This window comes from Coffea eugenioides, chromosome 9 (genome assembly GCF_003713205.1).
Source record: "Coffea eugenioides isolate CCC68of chromosome 9, Ceug_1.0, whole genome shotgun sequence".
Classification (NCBI taxonomy): Eukaryota; Viridiplantae; Streptophyta; class Magnoliopsida; order Gentianales; family Rubiaceae; genus Coffea; species Coffea eugenioides.
Genome location: NC_040043.1, coordinates 1,700,744 through 1,715,272, shown reverse-complemented (window position 1 = coordinate 1,715,272; position 14,529 = coordinate 1,700,744). Strand labels below are relative to the sequence as shown.

The 14,529-nt window shown below is 37.6% G+C and overlaps 1 protein-coding gene across 1 annotated transcript; it reads left to right on the top strand.

The window, feature by feature from the left end:
• The first annotated feature begins 9,366 nt into the window (after positions 1-9,366).
• Positions 9,367-11,897, top strand: LOC113783259 (receptor kinase-like protein Xa21). The gene is made up of 2 exons (XM_027329346.1): positions 9,367-11,287; positions 11,408-11,897. The coding sequence occupies exons 1-2, from the start codon at positions 9,367-9,369 to the stop codon at positions 11,764-11,766; spliced, it is 2,280 nt and encodes a 759-aa protein (XP_027185147.1). The 3' UTR covers positions 11,767-11,897.
• The last annotated feature ends 2,632 nt before the right edge of the window (positions 11,898-14,529 follow it).

Here is a 14,529-nt window from a genome sequence, read left to right as displayed (position 1 = left end):
CCCTTTAGATTGTAGTTAGGACCTCTTAATGTAATAGTTAAGTCCTTATTTGCTTTATTTGCTTTTTGTGTTTTGCATGCCTATGTGTTACGTGTTACTCACTTTTTTAGACCCTTGCATCTAGATATCATGCTTATGTGCTATGTGTTTTATGTGATATTATGTGTTTACTTGCTTTTATTATATTTATATGAATAGTATAGTTATAATTAATGCATGACGTCACCATACTAGTCCAACGCTAGTTGTGGCATTTTTTTTTCGATTCCACACTAGTCCAACGCTAATTATGGCCTCATTTTCCATTTCTCACTAGTCCAACGCTAGTGAGAATTTATAGATATGGGTTAGTCCAATACTAGACCCTTAGAAACCATCCAAACGCTAGATCATGTTTGTGTGACAATCACTACATTTGCTTGCATATTTTCTATCTTTTAGGGTTTTTATCATATTGCATGACATTTTCCTTATATGTACATCCCTTATCCCATATTTCCCTTATATGTATATTCCTTATCCCTACGTGTGAAACATGGCATTAGACTTGCATTTCATTTAAGAAAATTAGAACTAGAGTAGATCATTCGCTTGATTAGATAGGAAATACCCCTCGAATATGGGATATGGACGAGTATGACTCTCTAACTTTAACAAGCTCGTATTCCCCCTATTAAAGGGAAAATTAAAATCACGAATTTTTTCTCCACACCCATTATGATGCATTCTCTTAGGACATATATATATATTTGTATATTATTATCTTTCTTCGAGTCTTACTTTTGCAAATTTCGTGACCTCTTCAAAAAGTCACTTTTTGATATCGCAATTAATGTGATTTGCACCAATTAAGCTTTTTGAAGAGATATTCCGATCCCCCGATGTCCTTCTAGGTTTAGGTTTTGCATCCATAATAGTGACATTCAAATGTGATAAATTTTTAGGTTAAAATAAGAAAATTTTTGACTAAATCACGCAACTAGCCTTGGCTAGATTGAAAGGGTATCTTGGATTTTATCCTTGCCTTCCCTTTCTTCAACCGTGACTCCCGACTCCTTTTTCTCTGATTTTCGAAGACTTGGAGTCGTTTAAAAAGGGTTTTCTCTACTTTTCATTTAAAAAATTTATTTTAGGTGATTTGGTACACCTTAACTCAATACCAAGTGGCGACTTCTATTTTTCATTAAAAATTCTTTTTAAACTATTATTTTGGATCAAAATTATCGCACTTTTTAAAGTCTCATTTAGGACCATTTTCTTTCTTTATTTTCTAAAAATTAAAAAACTTGTTTTCAAATAAAAAATTTATTTTTATAAACCCGTAATTATTTATTATTTATTTTTCATTCAAAAGTGGGGCGCGACAGGAGGGTAGGCGAAGTCACGGGTGTTAGAATGGTAGAAGGTACGATTCATGTTTCCCATTGTTTGGCTAAAATTTTGGCTATGGTGAGACCTGGGAGTTAGAGACGGACATGCAAGAAAAATACCCTGAGTTAGTTACGACTAAATGTATGAATTTCGAAGTCGATTCTCTCCCATGGAAACTAAATAAATTCTACTCTTTACATAAAGCAAATGGTGACATGGATGTATAGTCATAACTTGACTGTAAAATTCCCTAGAATAGTAGTCAAACGAATTCCAATCAGCATCACAATTACATCGTTGGTCAATGTCGTCAGTTGGAACTTAATCTGAAAACAGAAATCAAATTAACAAACATTAGCCATAATATTACTGAGACCGCTATATAATGCGACTCCTCACCCATCACGCAGCAAACATTAGCCATGGAGAAATTTCACCACCTTTCCCCACTTGGACTTGTGTTCCTATGTTTTCTTTCAGCTTCCTTAGCCATGTTCCCGACCAATATTACCACTGATCAGTCATCTCTTCTTGCCTTGAGAGCTCACATTTCGGTTGACCCTCTACAAATCTTGGCCAAAAACTGGTCTGTTGGCTCTTCGGTCTGCGATTGGATTGGAGTCTCTTGTGGCTCTCGGCATCGTAGAGTGACTGCCTTGGACATTTCAAACATGGCCCTTGTTAGGACCGGGCCAGGAAATAGACAAATTCAAGTTAGCACAAAGTAGGCGGTATAACCGACCATATAATAGATAGGCGGTAGATACCAGCCATATAATAATTAGGCGGTAAAACCGACCATATAAAGACGGATAACAAAGCAAATAAAAGACACAGAAGATTTACGTGGTTCGGTCAAATTGACCTACGTCCACGGGCGAGGGAGGAGCAATATTTCTACTATGAAGAAGAAATACAAAAGACCGTAGGAAAGTGGTTCCTAGGCCAATAGGCACTTACAAAAGAGTTTAGAAAATATTCCTAAACTCAAATCAAGAGAGCCTAAAATATTTAACTGAATGGGCTAGATGACTCAAGAAGCTAATAGCCCATATAACTCTCTTGAGTGGTGCAAGTTAAATCCTTCAATGGACCCTTCTATTTATAGGCCTCGAGTAGCCGACTTCTCTTCAGCAGGCTCCGATGTGGGATGAGAAGGAAATGAAAAAATTATGCCACAAGTCAAAGCTTGCGGCTCTGACAAAACAACAAATCTCCACCTTGGCATAATTTTGAGTCTTATTATCGACAATAGCAAAATTGCTCCACCTTCTCCACATAAGCCCCAATGGGCGTAAATCACCAACAATGAACACCAACCAAATCCAAGCACTGCTTGAATTTGTAAACTGGAAGAGGTTTCGTAAACATGTCAGCTGGATTGTCCTTGGTATTGATTTTCTGAATAAGGACTTTTCCCTCAGCAATGATATCCCGAATGAAGTGATACTTCACATCAATGTGTTTCGTCCTCTCATGATACATCTGATCTTTAGTCAAGTGTATGGCACTTTGACTATCACAGTGAATATCAATAACACCTTGATATAGACTTAGCTCGCTAAATAAACTCTTCAACCACAAGGCTTCTTTGATTGCCTCGGTCACAGCCATATATTCTGCTTCAGTAGTAGACAAAGCTACGACAGGTTGTAGAGTAGCTTTCCAACTAACAGCACAACCGCCAATGCAAAATACATAGCCTGAAAGTGATCTTCTCCTGTCAAGATCTCCAGCGTAGTCTGAGTCTACAAAACCAACCAAAGTGTTATTATTTCTTCCAAACTCCAAACATGCATTTGAAGTACCTCGCAAGTATCTGAGAATCCACTTCACAGCCTGCCAATGTGTTTTACCAGGGCAAGACATATATCTGCTAACAACACTGACTGCTTGTGCAATATCTGGACGAGTACAAACCATTGCATACATAATACTGCCGACTGCACTGGAATAAGGAACCCGTGCCATATAATCTTCCTCTTCATCTGATTTTGGTGATTGAGCAGCAGATAGCCGAAAATGGCTAGCAAGAGGAGTAGATACTGGTTTAGCATCTTTCATGCCAAAACGCTCCAAAACTTTCTCAAGGTAATTTTTCTGGGTCAAGAACAACTTCCCTACTCCTCGATCTCGCTTGATATCCATGCCAAGAATTTTCTTAGCTGCTCCCAAATCTTTCATTTCAAATTCACTATTTAACTGCAGTTTCAAAGTGTGAATTTCTGACAAATTCTTGGCAGCAATGAGCATGTCATCAACATAAAGCAGCAAATAAATGAAAGAACCATCATTTAACTTCCGGAAGTAAACACAACTATCATACATGCTCCTCAAATAACCATGACCCAACATAAAGGAATCAAACCTTTTATACCATTGTCTTGGAGACTGCTTCAATCCATATAAGGATTTCTTCAATAAGCAAACATGGTCTTCCTTACCTTCAATTTCAAAACCCTGGGGTTGTTTCATATAAATTTGTTCTTCAAGTTCGCCATGTAAGAAAGCTGTCTTAACATCAAGCTGCTCTAACTCCAAATCATACATGGCAACTAAAGCAAGTAAAACACGAATAGAGCTATGTTTAACAACAGGTGAAAACACATCATTAAAATCAACATCTTGTACCTGACTATAGCCCTTTGCAACTAATCGTGCTTTATACCTTGCATCTTCAACCCCTGGAATACCTTCCTTCTTCTTGAAGACCCACTTGCAACCGACAATTTTCTTAGCTGACGGCGGCTTTACAAGAACCCAAGTTTCATTACGATGAAAAGATTCAATTTCTTCATTCATCGCAATCAACCACTTTGCAGAATCATCACAAGAAACTGCTTCTGAATAGGTGGAAGGCTCACCAACTGCATCAGTTTCTTCTGCAACAGACAAAGCATATGCAACTAAATTTGCATATCTTTGTGGTGGTCGAATGTCTCTCCTTTGTCTATCTCTGGCTATGGAATACTCCTCTTCTTCTGAACTATCTTCAACAGTAGATTCAGGTGTATCTACTGGCACTTGTTGAATAGAAGATTTGGACTGAGAAGGACCAGAACTGCCAATATCAAGCTCCACCTGCTTCTGTGTACTATTAGTAGTACAAGGACTAGAAGACTCCTTCTTGGAAGATAACATAGACAATTCATCAAAAGTAACATCTCTACTGATTACAAATTTTGGGAATTTGGGATCAGGACACCATAATCTGTATCCTTTCACCCCAGAAGCATACCCAAGAAAAATGCACTTTTTAGCCCTAGGCTCCAATTTTCCATCATTCACGTGCATGTATGCTGGACACCCAAAAACTTTTAAATTGGAGTAATCAGCAGGAGTACCTGACCAAACTTCCTCAGGAGTTTTGAAATCAAGAGATGCAGAAGGAGAACGGTTGACAATATAACAGGCCATATTGATCGCCTCTGCCCAAAAGTCGTTTGTCAACCCTGCATTGGAGATCATACATCTTGCTCTCTCCAAAAGCGTTCTGTTCATACGTTCAGCCACACCATTTTGTTGAGGCGTCATCCTGACGGTGTGATGCCGAACAATTCCTTCATTCTTGCAGAATTCATTAAATTCACCTCCACAAAATTCCATGCCATTATCTGTTCTCAACCGCTTAATGTGTTTTCCTGTTTGCTTCTCAATCAAAACTTTCCATTGCTTGAAAGTTAGGAAAACATCATTTTTATGCTTAAGAAAATATACCCAAACTTTCCTTGAATAATCATCAATGAAAGTCAACATGTACCTGGCACCACCTTTAGAAGGAGCACGAGAAGGACCCCATAGATCTGAATGAATGTAATCAAGAGTACCTTTTGTCTTGTGAATTGCTGGTGAACTGAAGCTGACTCTTTTCTGCTTCCCAAAAATACAATGTTCACAGAATTCCAATGGCCCGGTACTTTGACCACAAAGAAGTCCCCTTTTGCTTAGTATGCCTAAGCCTTTTTCGCTCATGTGCCCCAAACGCATATGCCATAATTTGGTGATGTCTATATCTGACAAAGATGATGTTGAAACAGCAGCAGCACCTGTAACAGTAGATCCCTGCAAAATATATAAAGTACCAGATCTGTGTGCCTTCATAACAACAAGAGCTCCTCGAGTAATTTTGAGAACTCCGTCTCCACCTGAATACCTGCACCCGATAGACTCAAGAGTGCCCAAAGAGATGAGATTTTTCTTCAAATCTGGAACATGTCTAACATCTGTGAGCGTCCTCACAATACCATCGTACATTTTAATCCGAATTGTGCCTTTGCCAACAACTTTACAAACAGCGTTGTTGCCCATTAAGACAACTCCACCTTCAGCTGATTCATATGTTGAAAACCAGTCCCTGTTGGGACACATATGATACGAACAACCCGAATCTAAAATCCACTCATTGTTAGACCTAAAATTATTTTCCGTTGCACAGAAAATGGTTCCATCATTCTCATCAGCTGCTATACTAGCTTCAGCGGATTCAGTATTTTTCTCAACAAATTTCCCCTTTTGCTTTTCTTTATTTTTCAATTTAAAGCAATCAGAAATAACATGGCCCTTCTTTTTACAATAATTGCACACCACATTTTTATGTCTGGACTTGGATCTACTTCTATTTTCTGTGTTTCTTTTTTCAGATCTACCCCGAACAAACAAGCCATCGGCTTGACTCCCACTAGTTTCCCCAGTAATGTCCCTATCTATCTGCTCTTTAGATTTTAATGCAGATTTAATTTCCCGATACGAAATTGTTTCCTTTCCATAAATCATAGTATCGCGGAAATGCTTAAAAGACTGGGGAAGGGAACACAAAAGTAATAGGGCTTGATCTTCATCATCAATTTTCGAATCTATATTCCCCAAATCCATAATAATGGAATCAAATTTATCAAGATGGGAGAGTATAGATGTACCTTCAGACATCCGAAGCATGTACAAACTCTGCTTCAAATATAGCCGATTTTCGACTGTCTTCTTCATATACAAGGCTTTCAATTTATCCCACATAGCCTTGGCCGAAGTCTCCGTTGCTACCTCACGCAATACCTCATCGGAGAGGTTTAAGATTATGCTGGATCTGGCCTTCTTATCCATATCGGCGAAATCCGCATCCTTGACATCTTCTGGTTTGTTCTCGATTCCGTGAATCGCTAGATCAACTCCGTCTTGAACAAGAATGGCCTCCATCTTGAGCTGCCACATTCCGAAGTTGACATTCCTGTCGAATTTCTCGACAACCGTCTTTGTTATCGTCATTGTTGCCACAAAATCTGTAACGTGAAGTTTGCCTCAAAAACTGGCCAAACAAATATGCAAGTCTCGTGAGCGGGCCCCACAGGGTGAGCGGACCCCACGAGATAAGCGGGCCCCACGGGGATGAACGAACCCCACAAGGTGAGCGGGCCCCACGGATAACGGACCCCACAGGATGAGTGGGCCCCACAGGATGGACGGACCCCACCAGATGAACGGGCCCCACCAGATGAACCTGTCTTGCAAAATATAACAACCAGCTCTGATACCAGTTTGTTAGGACCGGGCCAGGAAATAGACAAATTCAAGTTAGCACAAAGTAGGCGGTATAACCGACCATATAATAGATAGGCGGTAGATACCAGCCATATAATAATTAGGCGGTAAAACCGACCATATAAAGACGGATAACAAAGCAAATAAAAGACACAGAAGATTTACGTGGTTCGGTCAAATTGACCTACATCCACGGGCGAGGGAGGAGCAATATTTCTACTATGAAGAAGAAATACAAAAGACCGTAGGAAAGTGGTTCCTAGGCCAATAGGCACTTACAAAAGAGTTTAGAAAATATTCCTAAACTCAAAATAAGAGAGTCTAAAATATTTGACTAAATGGGCTAAATGACTCAAGAAGCTAATAGCCCATATAACTCTCTTAAGTGGTGCTCTTAAACTTCTCAAAGGCCTTCTCTATTTATAGGCCTCGAGTAGCCGACTTCTCTTCAGCAGGCTCCGATGTGGGATGAGAAGGAAATGAAAAAATTATGCCACAAGTCAAAGCTTGCGGCCCTGACAAAACAACAGCCCTTATAGGCATCATCCCTCCACAACTGGGAAATCTCTCATTTCTTGTTTCTCTTGACATGAGTGCGAACAACTTCCATGGAGAAGTACCACATGAGTTTGTTGGATTGCGACGATTAAAACTGCTTTATTTGAGTGTCAACAATCTCCAAGGAGAGTTACCCCACTGGATTGGTTCATTTTCTCTACTTCGTCGCCTGTCTCTTAGAAATAATAGTTTCACTGGTCTTATCCCATCTTCCATCTCTAACTTGTCAAAGCTAGAGGAGATAAATCTTTCGCACAACCTTCTGCAAGGAAACATTCCTATAGGGATTCTCAATATTTCCTCGCTGCAAGTGATTAACCTTAGAAATAATGGCCTGTCCGGAGTTCTTCCAAGTGACGTGTGTTACCATCTTCCTGGACTGAGTTTACTTAACCTATCATTTAACAAGTTATATGGTCATTTACCATCAAGTACTTTAGCTCAATGTTCAGAACTTCGGGTGCTGTCTTTGTCTGTCAACGAATTTGGAGGTTCCATACCAAAAGAAATTGGAGCACTGAAGAAGCTTGAGGAGCTATACTTGGGTTACAACTATTTAGAAGGTAAGACCCTTGTTAATTTGTAGTTAATTTTTGCAGATCCAGATCCAGAAGTTGGTTTGTTCTAAAAAAAAAAATAGCACTTGTCTTGTACAATTTTTTTCCGGATTCCAACTGAAACGGCAAAAGATACATGAAAAATTTTAGAGCTAAAGATTGTTTCTGGTGGATTGGTTCATTTCCTCAACTTCGTCTCTTGTCTCTCAGTAACAATAGTTTCACATCTTCCATCTCTAACATGTCAAAGCTAGAGGAGATAAGTCTTTCGTACAACTATCTGGCAGGAAATATTCCTATAGGGATTTTCAACATTTCCTCGCTGCAAATCATTGACCTTACCAATAATGGCCTGTCCGGAGTTCTTCCAAGTGATATGTGTTTCCATCTTCCTGGACTGAGTTTTCTTGGCCTATCACTTAACAAGTTAAATGGTCAATTACCATCAAGTAATTTAGCTCAATGTTCAGAACTTCGGGTGCTCTCTTTGTCTTACAACGAATTTGGAGGTTCCATACCAAAAGAAATTGGAGCACTGAAGAAGCTTGAGGAGCTGTACTTGGGTCGCAACTATTTAGAAGGTAAGACCCTTGCTAATTAATTCTTTCACCATATATGGACAAAGCCAAATAGCACATGTCTTGCACAATTTTTACTCTATCTTTCCAGATTCCAACTCAAACGGCAAAAGATAAAAGAAAAATTTAGAGCTGAAGATTGTTTTCTGCTGAATGAATTCTCAAAATGCTGCCTCAAGGAAAGAATTGTTACCAAAGATTTTCAGAATTTTGGTTCCTTTACAGCTAGGAAGACAAGGGATATATGCAGTAGATAAGAATATGGTCCTGATAGACAAGTTAATGGCGAAAACATATTCATATTTTCTTAGGGCTCTACATAATAGCAAAAAAAAAAAAAATGAAAAAAAATTAATTTTGACATGCATTTAATTTAAAATGTCTTTTTGATTCCGAAACGAGCCAATTTCAAAATGTTGAGGGGTGCCGGGATGTGGCCAATTTCCTGCTTTTGGCCCATTAATTTTTTAATTTACTTTTCTTCAGAACATCCATCAAAGATCTCAACTTGTTGATATTTATTCCATTTCATTTTTGCAGGTCAAATTCCAAAAGAGATTGGTAATTCAACTATGATTAAATGGCAACATTTTGGATACAACAACTTAACAGGTACGACAATTTTCTCAATAACAGAAATTAGACACTTATATGGTTTAATATATGTGCTCAATATTATTTTGGCAGGTGTCATACCACGAGAGATTGGTAACTGGTACTTTCTCCAACAACTCAACTTACAATTCAATAGCTTAACTGGTTCCATACCAATGGAGATCTTCAACCTCTCAAAGTTGAGCGCGATGTCACTTTTACAAAATCAACTATCAGGCAATCTTCCATCAATATTCGGTTATAGGCTTCCCAATTTAGAATACCTTGATCTCGGCATTAATCACCTTTCTGGAGCATTACCTAGTTCAATCTCAAATTCTTCTAATCTCCGTCGCATAGAATTGGGTGATAACAAGTTCACGGGTCCAATTCCCACTTCCGTGGGAGATCTGAGGTTCCTTGAACTGCTGGAGCTAAGTGGCAACCTTTTAGTGAGCGACTCCTCATCTCCAGAGTTGAGCTTCATCACTTCACTGACAAAATGCAAATATTTGTCAATATTGGTCTTGGGTGGCAATCCATTGAATGGGATCATTCCAAACTCGGTCAGTAATCTTTCAACTTCCCTTGAACAACTAAATGCAACGAATTGTAAAATAAAGGGTAGCATTCCTGATGGAATTGGAAACTTGACAAGTTTGATCCTATTAGATCTATCAAACAATGACTTAAATGGGTCTTTGCCAGCTACAATAAAAGATTTGCAAAAGCTTCAATACATGGATCTCAGTATGAACAAACTAATTAGCAGAGTTCCCCTGCATTTTCTTTGTGCTCTCCACAACTTGGATACAATGAACCTTGGACAAAATCAATTTATGGCCTCAATTCCAAAGTGCTTCGGAAATCTTACTTCCCTAAGGCATCTTGACCTAAGTTACAACAAACTACATTCTGCTCCACCAGAGGAAATATGGAACCTAAAAGATCTCTTGATGCTTGACCTCTCCTCAAATCTGCTGAGTGGATCTTTGCCGTATGTTGTTACGAATATGAAGATGGCAAATTGGGTAGATTTCTCAACCAATCAGTTCTCAGGTGGCATTCCTAACTCAATTGGAGATATGCAGAACCTGCAAAATCTTTCTTTAGCACACAACAGATTGCAAGGATCAATCCCACAATCGATTGGTAAGGTGTTCAGCTTGGAATCATTGGATCTATCACATAACTTTCTCTCCGGATCAATTCCAATGTCGATGGAGAACCTTCGGTATCTTATATATATCAATCTCTCTTTTAACAATTTGAGTGGTGAAATTCCATCCAAAGGGCCATTTAAAAACTGCACTGCCGAATCCTTCACTTCAAATCAAGCCCTCTGTGGAGCTCGAAGGTTGCTTGTGCCTCCATGCCCAATTATTTCAGCTCACAGATCAAGAACAAAAAGAGTGCATCGAACCATTTTTATTTCACTCGGGGTAATAATAGCAGTGGGAGCCTTGTCCTTTGGATTTGTTTACCTGAGATATCGAAAGAAAGATGAATTTTCCAGTGGAGCAGATTTATCCTTAGTTGCAATGCCAGAAAGAATTTCATATTTTGAACTACTACAAGCAACTAATGGGTACAATGAAAGCAATTTGTTGGGTGCTGGAAGCTTTGGATCTGTTTATAGAGGTACTCTTGATAATGGAAGGGCTGTGGCTGTTAAAGTGTTCAATTTACAAGTCGATGGAGCATTCAAGAGTTTTGATGTAGAATGTGAGGTGTTGCGCAATCTTCGCCATCGAAACCTCACAAGAGTCATTAGTAGCTGCTCTACCCCTGAATTTAAGGCATTAGTGCTTGAGTTCATGCCGAATGGGAGTCTTGAGAAGTGGTTGTATTCGCACAACTATTTTCTGGATCTGATGCAGAGATTGGACATATTGATTGATGTGGCATGTGCATTGCAATATCTCCACTGTGAGTATTCAACTCCAGTAATTCACTGTGATTTGAAACCAAGTAATGTGCTGCTGGATCAAGACATGGTTGCCCTTCTAAGTGATTTTGGCCTTACAAAGTTGTTGGGCGAGGAGAACAGCATAACATACACCGAAACACTAGCCACACTTGGCTATCTCGCACCAGGTGAAGAATTTTCTCGTATAACTAAAGTACTATTTCCTCAGTTGTTTGCTGTTGCAAATTCCAAACTAAAAATATACAATCAATTTAAGAAGATATGATGAATTTATATGTGTTTTGCAGAGTATGGGTTGGAAGGATTGGTATCAGCAAAATGCGACATCTACAGTTTTGGAATTATGATGATGGAAGTCTTCACAAGAACAAATCCCAACAGTGAAATGTTTGGTGAAAAATTGAGCCTGAAGAGCTGGGTGGCTAATTCAATACCTGATGGATTAGCTAATGTCATCGATGCTAATTTGCTAAAGGAAAGTGATGAATACTTTGTTGAAAAGCTAAGCTGCATAGCCTCAATCATGAAAGTGGCTCTAGGCTGCACGATGGAGCCTCCAAGAGAGAGAAGCAGCATACAAGATGTTCTTGTTGCGCTGAAAAAGATCAAGCTTCAGTACATGAGTCCTCTTTGTTCAGGGACATAATGGTGCATGCATTTTCTCTAAGCAAGATTGCAACCTTCTTGATTGTCTCAGTTATAAATTTGCAGGGCGGAGAAAAATCTCAACACGATTAGGCCAAGTAAGAATAGCATTTAACCAGTAGACTAGGCAATTATGCCCTATATAATAATAGATTTGTTTAACTGGTGCCTATGGACACTCGTTAAGATGTATTTCGGGTATTATATTTAAAAATATATAAGATTAATTAAAAAAAGTGTATAAATGCAAGGAGATTAATTAGAGAAAGTGTATAAATACAAGAGAAAGTAGTAATTATTAGTGTGTGTATATACATAGTAAGTTGGATGAAATGTAAGTGTCTTAACGAGTGCCCATAGGACATCTGTTAAAAAAATCCTATAATAATTGTTTTCTTATTTCTTTTCTTTGCATCTGATTGATCGGCCTTAATTTGTAATAATAAAGTTATCTCACAATATTCACCAATCCCATTATGGGTACCTAAGGACTTGTAATCCTTTTCATAGTGAGTCATTACTGAATCCATGTCATGCACAATAAAACTACTTTTGAGCCATAGATGGAAAAAGAAATAATAAATAGTGTGTCAAAAAAGTTGCAATTAGTAGGTAAAGGGATAGGTTGCAATTAGGGCCATTCCTTTTTCCAAATTTTGAAACATTTAAATGACCAAGTTTGGGTCAAAAATATAACTCATTTTCATGTTTGGCTCAAAAGGGTAAACTAAGGTTGCAAACGAATTGAGTCACTTGTGATCGGAGTCTAAGTTCGACTCGAGCTCGGTCAACATCGAGGTCGAGTTGATCAAGTCGAATTCAAACTCAAACTCGAGTTCAAAAATATTAAACTTGTTAACTCACCAGCGGCTCGAACTCGATTATATATATTTTTTATTTTTTATTTTAATAATAAAATTTATATATATCCCTAATATTTTATTATTTGTTAAAAAAATTATTATTTTATTTATTTTTTAAAAAATAAAATAATTATTTTTTTATTTTTTTAAACTCTAGCTCGAGCTTTATATTTTGAGGTCGTCGAGCTCGAGCTCGAGTTCAAGTTTCATAAACTTAGGTTGAGGCTCGACTCAATTGAATCAAAACTCGATTCGACTCGACTCATTTACACCCTTAGAATAAACTATGAATATTTTGATATCACATATCTATATTTCCCACGACCTTTTAGGCTTTGTTTAGGACTATAGTACTTTTGGTAAAAAGTATTTTTAGGTACTAAAAGTACTTTTAAAGTGTTTGGAAAATATCATCTCATAAAATTAGGAATAGAGCTTTTGGTGTTCAAAACACTTTTAGTAAAAACTCAAATTTGGTGCTTTTAGAGTAATTTTGTGATTTAAAAAATAAAACATCAAATTTAATCATCTTATCCTATATTATGAACCAAATAAAGAGATAAACACTTTTAAAAATTTTCAAATTACACATTATCTAATACAATAAGTACTTATTGAATTATGTCTCCAACAATATGTTTAAAAGCACTTAAGCAGTTGATAAATACTTTTATTAAAAACTCCAATACGAAAGTACTTTTCAATAAACTACAGTAACCCCAAACGGGCCCTTAATATCACTTATTGTGATAGAGGTTTACATTATTACAGCACTCAAAACATAAGAGGTGCTACGCAAAATTGTCAGAAACCTAAAGGGAGGTTTATAAAATTATCCCAACTACAAATTTTGCAACTTGGATTATGCACTATAAGAGAAGTTGAAAATGTGCCAGATACAATATCAAAGATTATATTACCACTTAATTAAGAGAATCTTCTTTAGAAGAAAAAAAATACAAACGGAGCAATTAGCCTCTTTTAGCATCTTGGATGACTTTATGATGTTTCCTAAGCCACAAAAAGGCCCTCCACAATCATCGATATGGTGACGCACCTGTTGCGGAAGCTCTACCATATTAAGGTATAACGAGTAAACTATTGTACCTAAAATTGCAAAATGGTAATTCCCAGGAAATATTTGGTGAGGCACACTGGCCTGCTTAAGTACCAATTTCCTAGACATAATCACCTATATATATGCAATTAATTGCACAATAACTCACTACAAATATACCTACAAATATAGCTACTAAATAGACAATAAATAGAACACCAGAATTTAACGAGGTTCGGCTAATTTGCCTACGTCCTCGGACACTACCGACAATTTAATATTTCACTAGAAGAAATATTACAAAGATAGAGAAGAAAGCAAGTTATTAGCTCTTGCTTGGTGTGATTTAATATGGGTTGTTTGAGGGCTATTTATAGCCTCAAACATCCTCTCAAATGCTAGGCTTACCGATGTGGGATTTAGAAACTTAGGCCAAAGTTTTCAAAGTCCACAATTTTGGCTTGGAGAAGTCATAAATTGCAGCTTTGAATTCAACAAATCTCCACCTTGGCATAATTTCTAATTCCACTAAAAAATACAAATCTTCTCCCAACAATATTCGGTGGTGTCTTCAAATGCGTTGTTAAGCGCCAATCTTCAAGTTGTGCACAACATTTATCAAATTCAAACAATGTTGGAATTTGATAGTTGTCACAACCTTCGTAAGCATATCAGCAGGATTTTCCTTGGTCTGAATCTTTTGAAGTAGTATCGTACTATCTTCCAAAATTTTCCTCACAAAATGATACCGTACATCAATATGCTTCGTCCTTGCATGATAAACCTGGTTCTTTGCTAAATGAATAGCACTTTGACTATCACAATGAACTTTGATAGACTTTTG

Excerpts from the sequence above, each read along its gene's own strand:
- LOC113783259 (XM_027329346.1), top strand. The coding sequence starts at position 9,367 with ATGGAGATCTTCAACCTCTCAAAGTTGAGCGCGATGTCACTTTTACAA. Across the intron at positions 11,288-11,407 it reads ACTTGGCTATCTCGCACCAG|AGTATGGGTTGGAAGGATTG; the intron begins GTGAAGAATTTT and ends TGTGTTTTGCAG.